Here is a 19,666-nt window from a genome sequence, read left to right as displayed (position 1 = left end):
GATTAAATGGGTGTAGAGTCAGTGATAGGGGAGAGTGGACATGGGCTGTGGGTGATTAAATGGGTGTAGAGTCAGTGATAGAGGAGAGTGGACATGGACTGTGGGTGATTAAATGGGTGTAGAGTCAGTGATAGGGGGAGAGTGGACATGGGCTGTGGGTGATTAAATGGGTGTAGAGTCAGTGATGGGGGAGAGTGGACATGGGCTGTGGGTGATTAAATGGGTGTAGAGTCAGTGATGGGGAGAGTGGACATGGGCTGTGGGTGATTAAATGGGTGTAGAGTCAGTGATAGAGGAGAGTGGACATGGGCTGTGGGTGATTAAATGGGTGTAGAGTCAGTGATAGTGGAGAGTGGACATGGGCTGTGGGTGATTAAATGGATGTAGAGTCAGTGATAGGGGAGAGTGGACATGGGCTGTGGGTGATTAAATGGGTGTAGAGTCAGTGATAGAGGAGAGTGGACATGGGCTGTGGGTGATTAAATGGGTGTAGAGTCAGTGATAGTGGAGAGTGGACATGGGCTGTGGGTGATTAAATGGATGTAGAGTCAGTGATAGAGGAGAGTGGACATGGACTGTGGGTGATTAAATGGGTGTAGAGTCAGTGATAGGGGGAGAGTGGACATGGGCTGTGGGTGATTAAATGGGTGTAGAGTCAGTGATGGGGGAGAGTGGACATGGGCTGTGGGTGATTAAATGGGTGTAGAGTCAGTGATGGGGAGAGTGGACATGGGCTGTGGGTGATTAAATGGGTGTAGAGTCAGTGATAGAGGAGAGTGGACATGGGCTGTGGGTGATTAAATGGATGTAGAGTCAGTGATAGGGGAGAGTGGACATGGGCTGTGGGTGATTAAATGGGTGTAGAGTCAGTGATAGAGGAGAGTGGGCATGGGCTGTGGGTGATTAAATGGGTGTAGAGTCAGTGATAGAGGAGAGTGGACATGGACTGTGGGTGATTAAATGGGTGTAGAGTCAGTGATAGTGGAGAGTGGACATGGACTGTGGGTGATTAAATGGGTGTAGAGTCAGTGATAGGGGAGAGTGGACATGGGCTGTGGGTGATTAAATGGGTGTAGAGTCAGTGATAGTGGAGAGTGGACATGGGCTGTGGGTGATTAAATGGGTGTAGAGTCAGTGATAGAGGAGAGTGGACATGGACTGTGGGTGATTAAATGGGTGTAGAGTCAGTGATAGGGGAGAGTGGACATGGGCTGTGGGTGATTAAATGGGTGTAGAGTCAGTGATAGAGGAGAGTGGACATGGACTGTGGGTGATTAAATGGGTGTAGAGTCAGTGATAGAGGAGAGTGGACATGGACTGTGGGTGATTAAATGGGTGTAGAGTCAGTGATAGGGGAGAGTGGACATGGGCTGTGGGTGATTAAATGGGTGTAGAGTCAGTGATAGAGGAGAGTGGACATGGGCTGTGGGTGATTAAATGGGTGTAGAGTCAGTGATGGAGGAGACTGGACATGGGCTGTGGGTGATTAAATGGGTGTAGAGTCAGTGATAGGGGAGAGTGGACATGGACTGTGGGTGATTAAATGGGTGCAGAGTCAGTGATAGGAGAGAGTGGACATGGGCTGTGGGTGATTAAATGGGTGTAGAGTCAGTGATAGAGGAGAGTGGACATGGGCTGTGGGTGATTAAATGGGTGTAGAGTCAGTGATAGGGGAGAGTGGACATGGGCTGTGGGTGATTAAATGGGTGTAGAGTCAGTGATAGAGGAGAGTGGACATGGGCTGTGGGTGATTAAATGGGTGTAGAGTCAGTGATAGGGGAGAGTGGACATGGGCTGTGGGTGATTAAATGGGTGTAGAGTCAGTGATCGGGGAGAGTGGACATGGACTGTGGGTGATTAAATGGGTGTAGAGTCATTGATAGGGGAGAGTGGACATGGGCTGTGGGTGATTAAATGGGGGTAGAGTCAGTGATGTAGGAGAGTGGACATGGGCTGTGGGTGATTAAATGGGTGTAGAGTCAGTGATAGAGGAGAGTGGACATGGACTGTGGGTGATTAAATGGGTGTAGAGTCAGTGATGGAGGAGAGTGGACATGGGCTGTGGGTGATTAAATGGGTGTAGAGTCAGTGATAGGGGGAGAGTGGACATGGGCTGTGGGTGATTAAATGGGTGTAGAGTCAGTGATAGGGGAGAGTGGACATGGGCTGTGGGTGATTAAATGGGTGTAGAGTCAGTGATAGGGGAGAGTGGACATGGGCTGTGGGTGATTAAATGGGTGTAGAGTCAGTGATAGGGGAGAGTGGACATGGGCTGTGGGTGATTCAATGGGTGTAGAGTCAGTGATAGGGGAGAGTGGACATGGACTGTGGGTGATTAAATGGGTGTAGAGTCAGTGATACGAGAGAGTGGACATGGGCTGTGGGTGATTAAATGGGTGTAGAGTCAGTGATAGTGGAGAGTGGACATGGGCTGTGGGTGATTCAATGGGTGTAGAGTCAGTGATCGGGGAGAGTGGACATGGACTGTGGGTGATTAAATGGGTGTAGAGTCAGTGATAGGGGAGAGTGGACATGGGCTGTGGGTGATTAAATGGGTGTAGAGTCAGTGATGGAGGAGAGTGGACATGGACTGTGGGTGATTAAATGGGTGTAGAGTCAGTGATAGAGGAGAGTGGACATGGGCTGTGGGTGATTAAATGGATGTAGAGTCAGTGATGGAGGAGAGTGGACATGGACTGTGGGTGATTAAATGGGTGTAGAGTCAGTGAAAGGGGAGAGTGGACATGGGCTGTGGGTGATTAAATGGGTGTAGAGTCAGTGATAGAGGAGAGTGGACATGGGCTGTGGGTGATTAAATGGGTGTAGAGTCAGTGATAGGGGAGAGTGGACATGGGCTGTGGGTGATTAAATGGGTGTAGAGTCAGTGATAGAGGAGACTGGACATGGACTGTGGGTGATTAAATGGGTGTAGAGTCAGTGATAGAGGAGAGTGGACATGGACTGTGGGTGATTAAATGGGTGTAGAGTCAGTGATAGAGGAGAGTGGACATGGACTGTGGGTGATTAAATGGGTGTAGAGTCAGTGATAGGGGAGAGTGGACATGGGCTGTGGGTGATTAAATGGGTGTAGAGTCAGTGATAGAGGAGAGTGGACATGGGCTGTGGGTGATTAAATGGGTGTAGAGTCAGTGATAGTGGAGAGTGGACATGGGCTGTGGGTGATTAAATGGATGTAGAGTCAGTGATAGAGGAGAGTGGACATGGACTGTGGGTGATTAAATGGGTGTAGAGTCAGTGATAGGGGGAGAGTGGACATGGGCTGTGGGTGATTAAATGGGTGTAGAGTCAGTGATGGGGGAGAGTGGACATGGGCTGTGGGTGATTAAATGGGTGTAGAGTCAGTGATGGGGAGAGTGGACATGGGCTGTGGGTGATTAAATGGGTGTAGAGTCAGTGATAGAGGAGAGTGGACATGGGCTGTGGGTGATTAAATGGATGTAGAGTCAGTGATAGGGGAGAGTGGACATGGGCTGTGGGTGATTAAATGGGTGTAGAGTCAGTGATAGAGGAGAGTGGGCATGGGCTGTGGGTGATTAAATGGGTGTAGAGTCAGTGATAGAGGAGAGTGGACATGGACTGTGGGTGATTAAATGGGTGTAGAGTCAGTGATAGTGGAGAGTGGACATGGACTGTGGGTGATTAAATGGGTGTAGAGTCAGTGATAGGGGAGAGTGGACATGGGCTGTGGGTGATTAAATGGGTGTAGAGTCAGTGATAGTGGAGAGTGGACATGGGCTGTGGGTGATTAAATGGGTGTAGAGTCAGTGATAGAGGAGAGTGGACATGGACTGTGGGTGATTAAATGGGTGTAGAGTCAGTGATAGGGGAGAGTGGACATGGGCTGTGGGTGATTAAATGGGTGTAGAGTCAGTGATAGAGGAGAGTGGACATGGACTGTGGGTGATTAAATGGGTGTAGAGTCAGTGATAGAGGAGAGTGGACATGGACTGTGGGTGATTAAATGGGTGTAGAGTCAGTGATAGGGGAGAGTGGACATGGGCTGTGGGTGATTAAATGGGTGTAGAGTCAGTGATGGAGGAGACTGGACATGGGCTGTGGGTGATTAAATGGGTGTAGAGTCAGTGATAGGGGAGAGTGGACATGGACTGTGGGTGATTAAATGGGTGCAGAGTCAGTGATAGGAGAGAGTGGACATGGGCTGTGGGTGATTAAATGGGTGTAGAGTCAGTGATAGAGGAGAGTGGACATGGGCTGTGGGTGATTAAATGGGTGTAGAGTCAGTGATAGGGGAGAGTGGACATGGGCTGTGGGTGATTAAATGGGTGTAGAGTCAGTGATAGAGGAGAGTGGACATGGGCTGTGGGTGATTAAATGGGTGTAGAGTCAGTGATAGGGGAGAGTGGACATGGGCTGTGGGTGATTAAATGGGTGTAGAGTCAGTGATCGGGGAGAGTGGACATGGGCTGTGGGTGATTAAATGGATGTAGAGTCAGTGATAGAGGAGAGTGGACATGGGCTGTGGGTGATTAAATGGGGGTAGAGTCAGTGATAGAGGAGAGTGGACATGGACTGTGGGTGATTAAATGGGTGTAGAGTCAGTGATAGGGGAGAGTGGACATGGGCTGTGGGTGTTTAAATGGGTGTAGAGTCAGTGATGTAGGAGAGTGGACATGGGCTGTGGGTGATTAAATGGGTGTAGAGTCAGTGATAGAGGAGAGTGGACATGGACTGTGGGTGATTAAATGGGTGCAGAGTCAGTGATAGGAGAGAGTGGACATGGGCTGTGGGTGATTAAATGGGTGTAGAGTCAGTGATAGAGAAGAGTGGACATGGGCTGTGGGTGATTAAATGGGTGTAGAGTCAGTGATAGAGGAGAGTGGACATGGACTGTGGGTGATTAAATGGGTGTAGAGTCAGTGATAGAGGAGAGTGGACATGGGCTGTGGGTGATTAAATGGGTGTAGAGTCAGTGATAGGGGAGAGTGGACATGGGCTGTGGGTGATTAAATGGGTGTAGAGTCAGTGATAGAGGAGAGTGGACATGGACTGTGGGTGATTAAATGGGTGTAGAGTCAGTGATAGAGGAGAGTGGACATGGGCTGTGGGTGATTAAATGGGTGTAGAGTCAGTGATAGAGGAGAGTGGACATGGGCTGTGGGTGATTAAATGGGTGTCGAGTCAGTGATAGAGGAGAGTGGACATGGACTGTGGGTGATTAAATGGGTGTAGAGTCAGTGATAGGGGAGAGTGGACATGGACTGTGGGTGATTAAATGGGTGTAGTGTCAGTGATAGAGAAGAGTGGACATGGGCTGTGGGTGATTAAATGGGTGTAGAGTCAGTGATAGGGGAGAGTGGACATGGGCTGTGGGTGATTAAATGGGTGTAGAGTCAGTGATAGAGGAGAGTGGACATGGGCTGTGGGTGATTAAATGGGTGTAGAGTCAGTGATAGGGGAGAGTGGACATGGGCTGTGGGTGATTAAATGGGTGTAGAGTCAGTGATAGGGGAGAGTGGACATGGGCTGTGGGTGATTAAATGGATGTAGAGTCAGTGATAGAGGAGAGTGGACATGGGCTGTGGGTGATTAAATGGGTGCAGAGTCAGTGATGGGGGAGAGTGGACATGGGCTGTGGGTGATTAAATGGGTGTAGAATCAGTGATAGGGGAGAGTGGACATGGGCTGTGGGTGATTAAATGGGTGTAGAGTCAGTGATCGGGGAGAGTGGACATGGACTGTGGGTGATTAAATGGGTGTAGAGTCAGTGATAGGGGAGAGTGGACATGGGCTGTGGGTGATTAAATGGGTGTAGAGTCAGTGATAGAGGAGAGTGGACATGGACTGTGGGTGATTAAATGGGTGTAGAGTCAGTGATCGGGGGAGAGTGGACATGGGCTGTGGGTGATTAAATGGGTGTAGAGTTAGTGATCGGGGAGAGTGGACATGGGCTGTGGGTGATTAAATGGGTGTAGAGTCAGTGATAGAGGAGAGTGGACATGGGCTGTGGGTGATTAAATGGGTGTAGAGTCAGTGATAGAGGAGAGTGGACATGGGCTGTGGGTGATTAAATGGGTGTAGAGTCAGTGATCGGGGGAGAGTGGACATGGACTGTGGGTGATTAAATGGGTGTAGAGTCAGTGATAGAGGAGAGTGGACATGGGCTGTGGGTGATTAAATGGGTGTAGAGTCAGTGATAGAGGAGAGTGGACATGGGCTGTGGGTGATTAAATGGGTGTAGAGTCAGTGATAGAGGAGAGTGGACATGGGCTGTGGGTGATTAAATGGGTGTAGAGTCTGTGATAGGGGAGAGTGGACATGGACTGTGGGTGATTAAATGGGTGTAGAGTCAGTGATAGAGGGAGAGTGGACATGGACTGTGGGTGATTAAATGGGTGTAGAGTCAGTGATCGGGGGAGAGTGGACATGGGCTGTGGGTGATTAAATGGGTGTAGAGTCAGCGATAGGGGAGAGTGGACATGGGCTGTGGGTGATTAAATGGGTGTAGAGTCAGTGATCGGGGGAGAGTGGACATGGGCTGTGGGTGATTAAATGGGTGTAGAGTCAGTGATAGGGGAGAGTGGACATGGGCTGTGGGTGATTAAATGGGTGTAGAGTCAGTGATAGAGGAGAGTGGACATGGGCTGTGGGTGATTAAATGGGTGTAGAGTCAGTGATAGGGGAGAGTGGACATGGGCTGTGGGTGATTAAATGGGTGCAGAGTCAGTGATAGAGGAGAGTGGACATGGGCTGTGGGTGATTAAATGGGTGTAGAGTCAGTGATAGGGGAGAGTGGACATGGGCTGTGGGTGATTAAATGGGTGTAGAGTCAGTGATAGAGGAGAGTGGACATGGGCTGTGGGTGATTAAATGGGTGTAGAGTCAGTGATAGAGGAGAGTGGACATGGGCTGTGGGTGATTAAATGGGTGTAGAGTCAGTGATAGGGGAGAGTGGACATGGACTGTGGGTGATTAAATGGGTGTAGAGTCAGTGATGGAGGAGACTGGACATGGGCTGTGGGTGATTAAATGGGTGTAGAGTCAGTGATAGGGGAGAGTGGACATGGACTGTGGGTGATTAAATGGGTGCAGAGTCAGTGATAGGAGAGAGTGGACATGGGCTGTGGGTGATTAAATGGGTGTAGAGTCAGTGATAGGGGAGAGTGGACATGGGCTGTGGGTGATTAAATGGGTGTAGAGTCAGTGATAGAGGGAGAGTGGACATGGGCTGTGGGTGATTAAATGGGTGTAGAGTCAGTGATAGGGGGAGAGTGGACATGGAATTGATGTCACCTTGTTGATGTAATTCTCATCCTTCTCTCTCTCAGTTTGATGCGAATGGAGATGGGGAGATCACCATCAGTGAACTCCGACACGCCATGCAGAAACTAGTGGGCGTGCAACTCTCCACAGTGGAGATTGAAGATGTGGTGAAGGAGGCTGACATCAATGGAGATGGGACAGTGGACTTTGAAGGTCAGTGTGGCTGTAGAGGGAGATTTACTCTGTATCTAACCCCCGTACTGTACCTGTCCTGGGAGTGTTTGATGGGGGACAGTGTAGAGGGAGCTTTACTCTGTATCTAACCCCCCGTACTGTACCTGTCCTGGGAGTGTTTGATGGGGGACAGTGTAGAGGGAGCTTTACTCTGTATCTAACCCCCGTACTGTACCTGTCCTGGGAGTGTTTGATGGGGGACAGTGTAGAGGGAGCTTTACTCTGTATCTAACCCCCCGTACTGTACCTGTCCTGGGAGTGTTTGATGGGGGACAGTGTAGAGGGAGCTTTACTCTGTATCTAACCCCCGTACTGTACCTGTCCTGGGAGTGTTTGATGGGGGACAGTGCAGAGGGAGTTTTACTCTGTATCTAACCCCCCGTACTGTACCTGTCCTGGGAGTGTTTGATGGGGGACAGTGTAGAGGGAGCTTTACTCTGTATCTAACCCCCGTACTGTACCTGTCCTGGGAGTGTTTGATGGGGGACAGTGTAGAGGGAGCTTTACTCTGTATCTAACCCCCCGTACTGTACCTGTCCTGGGAGTGTTTGATGGGGGACAGTGTAGAGGGAGCTTTACTCTGTATCTAACCCCCGTACTGTACCTGTCCTGGGAGTGTTTGATGGGGACAGTGTAGTGGGAGCTTTACTCTGTATCTAACCCCCGTACTGCACCTGTCCTGGGAGTGTTTGATGGGGGACAGTGCAGAGGGAGCTTTACTCTGTATCTAACCCCCCGTACTGTACCTGTCCTGGGAGTGTTTGATGGGGACAGTGTAGAGGGAGCTTTACTCTGTATCTAACCCCCGTTTTTTTTTTTCCCCTTTATATACACACTTATATTTTTAAAATAACTTTATTAAAACCAGATAAACAAAAAAACTCAAATTAAAATGCCATTCTCGGCGTCGACGATGCACTCCAGTCCCTGCGGTGCCCACCGGTCGCGGAAGGCCTCAAGCGTACCGGCGGACACCGCATGCTCCTTTTCCAGGGACACCCGGGCGCGAACGTAACCGCGGAAGAGGGGCAGGCAATCGGGGAGGACGGACCCCCCGACGGCCCGCAACCTGGACCTGTGAATTGCCACCTTGGCCAGGCCCAGGAGCAGACCGACGAGGAGATCCTTCTCCCGGCCCAAGCCCCTCCGCACCGGGTGCCCAAAGATCAGGAGCGTGGGACTGAAGTGCAGCAAGAATTTGAGGAGCAGCCCCTTCAGATACTCAAATAGGGGCTGCAACCTCGCACACTCCATATAAATGTGGAACACGGACTCGTCCAGGCCGCAGAAAGTACAGCTGGCCTGGGAGTCCGTGAACCTGCTTAAAAGCCTATTGCACGGGACTGCTCTGTGCAGCACCCTCCACCCCAGGTCCCCGATGTAAAGGGGGAAGACTCCCGCGTAGAGAGACCTCCATCGGGGTTTCCCCTCGCCGCCAGATGGCAACGCGGACCGCCAGGGCGTGTCCGGCCGGCTGACGAGGGCGAGGAAGTGGAGAGTGTGCAGGAGCAGCCCGTACAGGAAACCCCTCCGCGCCGATTGGAATGGCACGGAGGACATTTCCGAGAGGCGGCTCGGGTTGTGCGGGACCGGCTCCCGAGGAGGGTTTCGGGGCCTGGGTCCAATGAGCAGTTCCGGCCGAGCGGGGGTCAGCTCGGCCGGGATCGCTCCGCACTCCCGAGCCCCCTCGCCACCCGCAGTGAGGGGCGTCCCGGGGGTTTCGGCTACTCCTCCGCCCGCCGGACCGTCCCCGGATTCGGCCGCCCGGACAGCCGAGGCGCCCTCCTCCGCCGGCGGGGGAGCGCCCTGACTGGAGGCGACCATGTTCCAGACTCGGAAAAGATCCCGGTAAAAGACAGGCAACTCCCTCAGAGAGGCGCGGCTAACGGACTCCACCGGGAGCTGCGTGTCGTCTTGAAGGCAGTGACACTGGCGGAAAAAATACGTCACCAGCGCACACCATCTGGGAGGACGCTCGACGTACAGGTATCTCTGCAGGGTCCGAAGGCGGAGAGTCGCAGCCTGGGTGCGGACGCACACCAGCGACTGACCGCCCTCCTCGATCGGGAGACTCAGGACCGCGGCAGAGACCCAGTGTTTCCTCTTGCCCCAGAAGAAATCAACGAGTTTCTTCTGGATCTTGGTGGCAAATACAGGGGGCGGGGCCAAAGTGACCAACCGGTACCACAGCATGGAGGCCACCAGTTGGTTTATGACCAACGCTCGGCCCCTGTAGGAAAGCACTCGGAGCAGTCCTGTCCAGCGCCCCAGCCGAGCGGTGACTTTCGCCTCCAACTCCTGCCAGTTTGCCGGCCAGGCTTCCTCAGCGGGGCTAAGGTGGACTCCCAGATAGAGGAGGTGCGTGGTGCTCCACGCAAAAGGTGTCATCTCCTCCGGCAGGGAGTCCACCCGCCACTGACCAACCAGGAGTCCGGAACATTTCTCCCAATTGATCCTCGCGGAGGACGCGGCAGAAAAGGTCTGCTGGCAGTCGCGCATCCTCCGCAAGTCAACGGGATCTGTGATTGCGAGGAGCACGTCGTCGGCGTAAGCCGAGAGGACGACCCGCATGGCCGGCTCGCGCAGAGCCAATCCCGTCAACCTCCTGCGAAGCAGGCACAGGAAGGGCTCCACGCAGATGGTATACAATTGGCCGGACATGGGGCACCCCTGACGCACTCCTCTCCCAAATCGAAGGGGCGCCGTCAAGGACCCGTTAACTTTGACTAGACACTCTGCGGCGGCGTATAAAAGTCGGACCCGGGCCACGAAATGCGGCCCGAGTCCGAAAGCGCGCAGAGTCCCGAAAAGGTAATCGTGATCCACCCTGTCGAACGCCTTCTCCTGATCGAGGGAGAGAAAGGCGACCGACTGACCAGTCCTCTGGGAAAGATGGATCAGGTCCCGGACCAGGTGGATGTTGTCCTGGATGGACCGGCCCGGGACCGTGTAGGACTGGTCGGGGTGGATCGTGTGGGCCAGCACGGAGCCCAGGCGGGTAGACATAGCCCGGGCAAAGATCTTATAATCTGTGCTGAGGAGGGAGACCGGACGCCAGTTTTTAAGCAGGCGGAGATCGCCCCTCTTCGGCAGCAGGACGATGACCGCCCTGCGCCACGAGAGGGGCATCTCCCCGGTCGCCAGGCTTTCCCCCAGGACCCGCGCGTAATCGTCCCCCAGGACGTCCCAGAACGCCCTGAGGAACTCCACGGTCAACCCATCCAGCCCTGGGGATTTGCCCCTCGAGAGCTGGTGGAGGGCGCCAGTCAGCTCCGCCAACGTGAGCGGAGCCTCCAATCCTTCGGCGCCCTCCGGGCTGACCTGCGGCAGGTCCTCCCACAAAACTCCGCGCGCATCCTCGCTGGACGGATCCGGAGAGAACAACGCACTGTAATACGTCCGGACCAGGAGGCCCATTCCCTCCGGATCCGTGATGGAGGATCCGTCGTCGGCCAGCAGCTCAACGAGCTGCTTACGGACCCCCCGCCATTTTTCCAGCGAGTAGAAGAAGGGTGAGGCGCGGTCCAAATCTTCCAGGATCTGGATCCGCGACCTCACGTACGCGCCTCGGGACCCTATGAGCTGCAGGTTCCTCAGCGCGCCCTTCTTCTCTTTGTACGCCTGCCACAGGGCCGGGTCCACGACGGCATGACCGAGGCGGGATTCCAAGTCGAGCACCTCCCTCTCAAGGCGCCCGATCTCGGCTTCCCGCCTCTTGGTCGACCCCTTCGCGTACTCCTGACAGAAGACGCGGATGTGAGTCTTGCCCACATCCCACCATAGCCTCAAGGAGGGGAAGCCCCCCTGCTTCCTTCTCCAGTCGGACCAGAATCGACAGAACGAGTCCCGAAATCGCACGTCCTCCAGCAGCCGGTTGTTAAAGTGCCAGTACGCGGACCCCGCCCGCGTGCAGAGCGGAGTAAACTCCGCCCACACCAGGCGGTGGTCCGAGCACGGCACCAGCCGCATGGAGGCCGCCGAAACCCGGGAGACGTACGCCTGCGAAATGTAGAGGCGGTCGATTCGCGACCCCCCTCCTCCAGACCTCCACGTGAAGGCGCTGGAGTCGGGATGGAGATTCCGCCAGACGTCCACCAAGTTAAGGGAGCTGATCAGTCCCCTCAATATCTCCACCGACGCTTGGCCGCGCTGGGGACCGGAGCGATCCCCCACGTCGAGGGTGCAGTTAAAATCCCCCCCGAGGATGATGCACTCGCCGCTATCGATGGAGCTCAAGAGAGCGGACACTTCTTCAAAGAAGCGCGCTTGCAACGCGCCAGGTCTGGGCGCGTACACGTTCACAAAGTGGAGCGGCACGCTACCCAGGCGAACGGCGAGGTGGAGCAAGCGGCCCGGCACTAGCTCCTTGACCCCCAAGATCTCCGGCTGAAAAGTCGGGGCCAACAAGATAGCCACCCCACTAGAAATAGGGGTGAGGTGACTCATGTAGACCCCACCCTGCCACTCCAGGAGCCAGGTGGCTTCGTCTCCCGGAACGGTGTGGGTTTCCTGCAGAAAGCTCACCGCGTATCTCCCTTCCCTGAGGACTGAGAGATTGTGAAATCTGCGGTGAGCCCCTCTGCTGCCGTTGATGTTGAGGCTGGCTATGGTTATCTTCATGTCAAAGGTACTTAAAACCCGTCACCAACACCTCACTGTGAGGAGGGAGTGGAAGTGCACCTGGCCCTCCACTCCCCCAGCAACCCATTGAGGAACACATTAAAACGGCGCCTCTCAACCAGTTTCACGTCCGCGCGCTTGCCCGCTATCTTAAGGGCGGCACGGACGGACTGGATGATCAGCGCCAGATTCGACCAACGGTCGAGGGCCAGCTGAACTTTATTGCGGCAACCCCTGCAAGCCGCGAGGAAATCCCGGAGTTCCGCCGTGGGGATGAGAGGAGATTCGGTGGGAGGCACGAGGGACTCCACCACCTCACTGGCGATGGAATCAAGATCATCCTCCGTGCCCCGCACCGAATCCCCATCCTCCTCCGGGTCGTCACCGCCAGCGGCCGACACATCCACCACACACTGTGGGGCGGACGTCCCGGCCGCGCCAGCTGGTCCCGCCTCCGTCACGATCCCACCCCCAGGATCGATGGCGGAGGAGTCCTCTCTGGGTTCTATTGTGAAACTGGAGCCTGTAGGCACCAGCGGTTCAGGACCCCCCTCCACCTCCATCCCCAGGCCAATGAGTGGTCCAGGGGAGACAGAAGTTCCAGACTCCGGGAAACCAGCCGGAGCCGAGACTGGAGGCGGCGAGAGGAGGCCATCTCCCGCTCCGCCAGCACCCACAGGCCCAGCAGATGGGGCAGCATTCTCAGTTATAACTGGGTCGGGTGTCTCCTGGTTGGTGGTGGACTCCGGCTGGGAGGCCCGACCCTCTGGGGCCTCGCCCTCCCCTTCATTCAGGGCACCCGACCCAGTAGCAGTGGCGGAATGGGCGGTTTCCCCAGGCTCCCCCACCACAAGCAGGGCCCCACTTACTCCTTCAGGAGGGGCCTCACGTACCGGGGCCATCCCCTCCCCTCCATCCTGAGGAATAGGGAGCACCTGGCCGGACTTTGCAGCCTTGGTGGTGGCGGTAGGGGGAACCTGAGGACCAGAAACAGGAGACAGCTCCCCTCCAACAGATGGGCCCTGCACCTCAGGGCCCTGTGTTATTTCTGTGGAGGGGTGCCTTCTCCTCTTTTTCGCACTTGGGCGCGGAGACTCAGAGACCTCCATGTCATCAGAGGCCTCCGCCTCCGCACCCTTTTTTCCCTTTTTAGTCACCCTGGGCCTGAGCCCAGCCCTGGGACAGGTGGATTCCATGGGAATGGGCTTTGGGCTGAGCTCAGGCTCGGGTTGAGTCAAAGTGTCCAGGGGACGCGCCTCACGATGTCTCCTTTTTCCCCGCGTCTTCCTTCCACTCGGACGGACGCTCCCCTCCCCGCCAGAGGCTGTGAAAACCACAGCCTCCGGAACCGACTGAGCGGTGTCTGTTGGATCTGCGGGGGGAGTGGGAGGAGGTGCTGTGGAACCACTCTGGGCCGCCGAGGTGGAGCTGGCGGCCGGGAGGTTGGGGCAGTTCTTACGAACATGCCCCACCCCCTTGCAGACGTGGCACCGTGCCCCGTCCGAGGTCCAGAAGACGCGGTAGGCCGTCCCCTGGAACTCCACATAAAATTGGCCCTCCGTGTCCTCCTCCCGCGCCAGCTGCATAAATAACTGGCGGCGGAAGGAGTAGACATGTTGGAGGCTGTGCTCCCGAAGATCAAGCCGGACTGGGGTGATCCCCGACCTCACCTCCCCCAGATGGTGCAGGTGGGGGAGGAGGAGCTCACTGGGAATGAAGGGTGGGACGTTGGACAACATTATCCGATGCGCAGTGGCCCCCAGAGGGTCCACTGGCAGGAAGGTCCCCCCCACAGTGAGCCCTTTACTCAGGGCCAGGGACACCGCCCGCTCGGTCTTCAAAAAGAACACAGCCTTCCCATGCATCTTTGAGGCCGCAACAATGGCCGAGGGGCTGACAACCACAGCCATTGCCTTAACGCAGGCCTCAATAGACATGTTGGGGTGGGGATAGCTCTTCACCCCATGGCTGCATGTCAATAATTTAAAGGGTGACGGGGCCACGTGGGCAGCCACAGAAGCTGCAGCTGCGTAGGTAGTAGAGGGCCCCGCCACCGGTGATGAAGGGCTTGCCATGGGTCCAAGAGCTAAACCCACCCCAAATTGTGGACTTGCACACTAAATAACAGATTCACAGAAAAAATTGAAAAGACAAACAAACAAACAACAGGTTAGTGGAGAGGCTGAGGTAAGAGAGGAGAGGCAAAGGCAGGCTGGAAGGGATGACTTGCTTTCTGGAGGTGGTGCTCACAGTACACTTAAAACAAACAGTCTTTGAAGTTGGTCTTCCGGTCTTCTGGTTGGGGGAGTCGTCTTCACCTGGGTCAGCTGAAGCTGCCCAGGCACTATCTATCCCCTTCCGTCTGTTTAGCTGGGCAGCTTCAGCTGACCCAGGCTTGGCAATTGGGGTGGGGAGGGAGCTTCCCTGTGTGCTTTTGCAGCAGCACAGATTCCTGTTGAATTGGCAGCCCCACCCCTTGTTGTTCCAGCCACTTGTTCCTCCCCCAACAGTCCAAAGTAAATTACTGGTGTTCAGCACCCACCTCCAGACAAAGCCTTGTTTCCAAAAAATGTCCCTTTCTTCTCTTTAATGGAGACTGTTGTTGGAGTTTTCCACTGCTTGTTGGTAGCTCCTCTCTCCACCTCTGCAACCTCCAACTGCCACCAGCACAGTCAGCTGCACCTCGTTGAGGCTCTCAACACTCAGGCTCCCAAATCAGAGAACAGCCAATCCCAGTGCTGTATCTGTCCTGGGAGTGTTTGATGGGGACAGTGTAGAGGGAGCTTTACTCTGTATCTAACCCCCGTACTGTACCTGTCCTGGGAGTGTTTGATGGGGACAGTGTAGAGGGAGCTTTACTCTGTATCTAACCCCCGTACTGTACCTGTCCTGGGAGTGTTTGATGGGGGACAGTGTAGAGGGAGCTTTACTCTGTATCTAACCCCCGTACTGTACCTGTCCTGGGAGTGTTTGATGGGGGACAGTGTAGAGGGAGCTTTACTCTGTATCTAACCCCTGCACTGTACCTGTCCTGGGGAGTGTTTGATGGGGACAGTGTAGAGGGAGCTTTACTCTGTATCTAACCCCGTACTGTACCTGTCCTGGGAGTGTTTGATGGGGACAGTGTAGAGGGAGCTTTACTCTGTATCTAACCCCCGTACTGTACCTGTCCTGGGAGTGTTTGATGGGGGACAGTGTAGAGGGAGCTTTACTCTGTATCTAACCCCCGTACTGTACCTGTCCTGGGAGTGTTTGATGGGGGACAGTGTAGAGGGAGATTTACTCTGTATCTAACCCCATGCTATACCTGGCTGCATCTCTGAAATTCTGAATGTTTTTTTTTGCAGAATTTGTTCGCATGATGTCACGCTGATCTGACCAAGTATCGACGAAGACGGTGAAAGGCGTGCCATTTGGATTTCAGATGGGGTCACGCTTATTGTCCCTGGGATAGAGAGAGACAGAGGGAGAGACAGAGACAGAGGGCGGCGGGGGGGGGGGGGGGGGGGGGGGGGAGAGAGAGAGAGAGAGAGGGAGAGAGAGGGAGAGAGACAGAGAGAGAAACAGAGAGAGAAACAGAGAGAGAAACAGAGAGAGAGAGAAAGACAGAGAGAGAGACAGAGACAGATAGAGAGAGAGAAGAGAGAGAGAGAGACAGACAGAGAGAGAGAGAGACAGAGAGGGGGAGAGAGAGACGGAGAGAGAGGGAGAGAGACAGAGAGAGGGAGAGAGACAGAGAGAGGGAGAGACAGAGAGGGAGAGAGAGAGAGGGAGAGAGACAGAGAGAGGGAGAGAGACAGAGCGAGGGAGAGAGACAGAGAGAGGGAGAGAGACAGAGAGAGGGAGAGAGACAGAGTGAGGGAGAGAGACAGACAGAGACAGAGAGAGAGAGAGAGAGAGACAGACAGAGAGAGAGAGACAGAGAGAGAGAGACAGAGAGAGAGAGAGACAGACAGAGAGAGAGACAGACAGAGACAGAGAGAGAGATAGACAGACAGTGAGAGACAGACAGAGACAGAGAGAGAGACAGAGAGACAGACAGACAGAGACAGAGAGAGAGATAGACAGACAGTGAGAGAGAGAGACAGACAGAGAGAGACAGAGAGACAGACAGAGAGAGACAGAGAGAGACAGAGAAAGAGATAGACAGACAGTGAGAAAGAGAGAGAGAGAGAGGGAGGCGGGGAGGGATGGGTGGAAATCAGCCAGGGTTCATAGGAACATAGGAATATAGGAGCAGGAGTAGGCCATTCAACCCATCGAGCCTACCCCGCTATTCAATACAATCATGGCTGATCATCCACTTCAATACCTTTCTCCCACAATATCCTCATATCCCTTTATGTCATTGGTATTTAGAAATCTGTCAATCTCTACTTTAAACATACTCAATGACTGAGCTTCCACAGCTCTCTGGGGTAGAGAATTCCAAAGATTCACAACCCTCTGAGTAAAGAAATTTCTCCTCATCTCTGTCCGAAGTGGCTTCCCCCTTATTTTGAAATTGTGTCCCCTGGTTCTAGACTCCCCAACCAGGGGAAACATTTTACCTGCATCTACCCTGTTTATCCCTTTCGGTATTTTGTAGGTTTCAATGAGATCATCTCTCATTCTTCAAAACCCGAGAAAATACAGGCCCAGTTTCCCCAATCTCTCTTTATTGGACAGTCTCGCCACCCCGGGAACAAGTCTGGTGAATCTTCATTGCACTCCCTTCTATGGCAATAATATCCTTCCTAAGGTAAGGTGACCAAAACTGCACACAGTACTCCAGGTGCAGTCTAACAAAGGTTCTATACAATTGAAGCAAGACTTCACTACTCCTGTACTCAAATCCTCTTATGATAAAGACTAACAGACCATTAGCCTTCTTAATTGCTTGCTGCACCTGCATGTTAGCTTTCAGTGACTTATTGACAAGGACACACAGGTCCCTTTGTACATCTATACTTTCTCATCTCTTACCATTTAAGAAATACTCTGCACATCTATTCCTCCTACCAAAATGGATAACCTCACATTTTTCCACATTATATTCCATCTGCCACAATCTTGCCCGCTCACTAAGTCTGTCCAAATCCCCTTGAAGCCGCTTTGCATCTTCCTCACAACACACATTCCCACCTAGTTTTGTAACATCTGTGAACTTGGAAATATTACATTTGTTCCCGCATCCGATTCATTGATATATATTGTGAACAGCTGTGGCCCAAGTACTGATCCCTCCAGTACCCCACCAGTCACAGCCTGCCAACGTGAGAATGACCTGTTTATTCCTACTCTCTGTTTTCTGCCTGTTAACCAATCCTTAATCTAGGCCTGTATATTACCTCCTATCCCATGTGCTTTAATTTTGCTAACCAACCTCCTGCGGGGAACTTTGTCAAAAGCCTTCTGAAAATCCAAGTATATCACGTCCACTGACTCCCCTTTATCAATTCTGTTAGTAACATCCTCAAAAAACTCCAACAGGTTCATCAAACATGATTTTCCATTTACAAATCCATCTTGACTATTCCCAATCAGATCATTATTATCTAAATGTCCATTTATCACATCCTTTAGAATAAATCCTCACATTTTCCCTGCTACTAATGTAAGACTAACAGGTCTGTAATTCCCTGTTTTCTCTCTCCCTCCCTTCTTAAATAGTGGAGTGACATTTGCTACCTTCCAATCTGCAGAAATCGTTCCAGAATCTGTAGAATTTTGGGAGATCATCACCAATGCATCCACTATCTCCATAGCTACCTCTTTCAACACTCTGGGATGTAGAATATCAGGTCCTGGAGATTTATCAACCTTCAGCCCCATTCATTTCTCCAGCACAACCTTCTCACTAATACTAATTTCCTTCAATTCCTCATTTTCCCTAGTCCATTGGATCTCTAATTCTGGGAGGTTCCTGCTCCTGATCACTGTCCAGTGACCCCTGGGTTAGAGAGAGAGGGGGAAATCAGCCAGGGTTCCTGCTCCTGATCACTGTCCAGTGACCCCTGGGTTAGAGAGAGAGAGGGGGAAATCAGCCAGGGTTCCTGCTCCTGATCACTGTCCAGTGACCCCTGGGTTAGAGAGAGAGGGGAAATCAGCCAGGGTTCCTGCTCCTGATCACTGTCCAGTGACCCCTGGGTTAGAGAGAGAGGGGAAAATCAGCCAGGGTTCCTGCTCCTGATCACTGTCCAGTGACCCCTGGGTTAGAGAGAGAGGGGGAAATCAGCCAGGGTTCCTGCTCCTGATCACTGTCCAGTGATCCCTGGGTTAGAGAGAGAGGGGGGAAATCAGCCAGGGTTCCTGCTCCTGATCACTGTCCAGTGACCCCTGGGTTCGAGAGAGAGAGGAAATCAGCCAGGGTTCCTGCTCCTGATCACTGTCCAGTGACCCCTGGGTTAGAGAGAGAGAGGGGAAATCAGCCAGCGTTCCTGCTCCTGATCACTGACCAGTGACCCCTGGGTTAGAGAGAGAGGGAGGGAAATCAGCCAGGGTTCCTGCTCCTGATCACTGACCAGTGACCCCTGGGTTAGAGAGAGAGGGGGAAATCAGCCAGGGTTCCTGCTCCTGATCACTGTCCAGTGACCCCTGGGTTAGAGAGAGAGAGTGGGGTTTGTGGGGGGGGGGGGGGAAATCAGCCAGGGTTCCTGCTCTCAGGGTGATATCTGTACACTGACTGGTGTCTCTCAGTCCCTCTCTCTCAGGGAGATATCTGTACACTGACTGGTGTCTCTCAGTCCCTCTCTCTCTCAGGGTGATATCTGTGCAATGACTGGTGTCTCCCATTCCCCTCTCTCTCAGGGAGATATCTGTGCACTGACTGGTGTCTCTCAGTCCCTCTCTCTCAGGGAGATATCTGTACACTGACTGGTGTCTCTCAGTCCCCCTCTCTCAGGGTGATATCTGTGCACTGACTGGTGTCTCTCAGTCCCTCTCTCTCAGGGAGATATCTGTGCACTGACTGGTGTCTCTCAGTCCCTCCCTCTCAGGGTGATATCTGTACACTGACTGGTGTCCCTCAGTCCCCTCTCTCTCTCTCTCAGGGTGATATCTGTACACTGACTGGTGTCTCTCAGTCCCTCTCTCTCAGGGTGATATCTGTACACTGACTGGTGTCTCTCAGTCCCTCTCTCTCAGGGTGATATCTGTACCCTGACTGGTGTCTCTCAGTCCTCTCTCTCTCTCTCTCTCTCTCAGGGTGATATCTGTACACTGACTGGTGTCTCTCAGTCCCCTCTCTCTCAGGGTGATATCTGTACACTGACTGGTGTCTCTCAGTCCTCTCTCTCTCAGGGTGATATCTGTACACTGACTGGTGTCTCTCAGTCCTCTCTCTCTCTCAGGGTGATATCTGTACACTGACTGGTGTCTCTCAGTCCCTCTCTCAGGGTGATATCTGTACACTGACTGGTGTCTCTCAGTCCTCTCTCTCTCAGGGTGATATCTGTACACTGACTGGTGTCTCTCAGTCCTCTCTCTCTCTCTCTCAGGGTGATATCTGTACACTGACTGGTGTCTCTCAGATGCCCTCTCTCTCTCTCAGGGTGATATCTGTACACTGACTGGTGTCTCTCAGTCCCCT

The 19,666-nt window shown here is 53.5% G+C and overlaps 2 protein-coding genes across 3 annotated transcripts in view; one reads left to right on the top strand and one right to left on the bottom strand.

Annotated features, from left to right (window-relative positions):
- LOC137364731 (calcium-binding protein 5-like) overlaps window positions 1–15,469 on the top strand; it is a 58,075-nt gene extending 42,606 nt beyond the window's left edge. For both annotated transcript variants that reach the window (XM_068027763.1, XM_068027761.1), the window contains exons 5-6: window positions 7,308–7,455; window positions 15,444–15,469. In XM_068027763.1, the coding sequence (XP_067883864.1) occupies window positions 7,308–7,455; window positions 15,444–15,469 (174 nt within the window). The remainder of the gene's footprint in view (window positions 1–7,307; window positions 7,456–15,443) is intronic.
- Window positions 1–19,666, bottom strand: part of LOC137364730 (uncharacterized) — a 167,280-nt gene that overhangs the window by 52,230 nt on the left and 95,384 nt on the right. The gene's annotated exons all lie outside the window — the stretch shown is intronic.

This window comes from Heterodontus francisci, unplaced genomic scaffold (assembly GCF_036365525.1).
Source record: "Heterodontus francisci isolate sHetFra1 unplaced genomic scaffold, sHetFra1.hap1 HAP1_SCAFFOLD_836, whole genome shotgun sequence".
Classification (NCBI taxonomy): domain Eukaryota; kingdom Metazoa; phylum Chordata; class Chondrichthyes; order Heterodontiformes; family Heterodontidae; genus Heterodontus; species Heterodontus francisci.
Note: the sequence above shows the minus strand (reverse complement) of the source record. Positions and strands in the feature narration are given on the sequence as shown.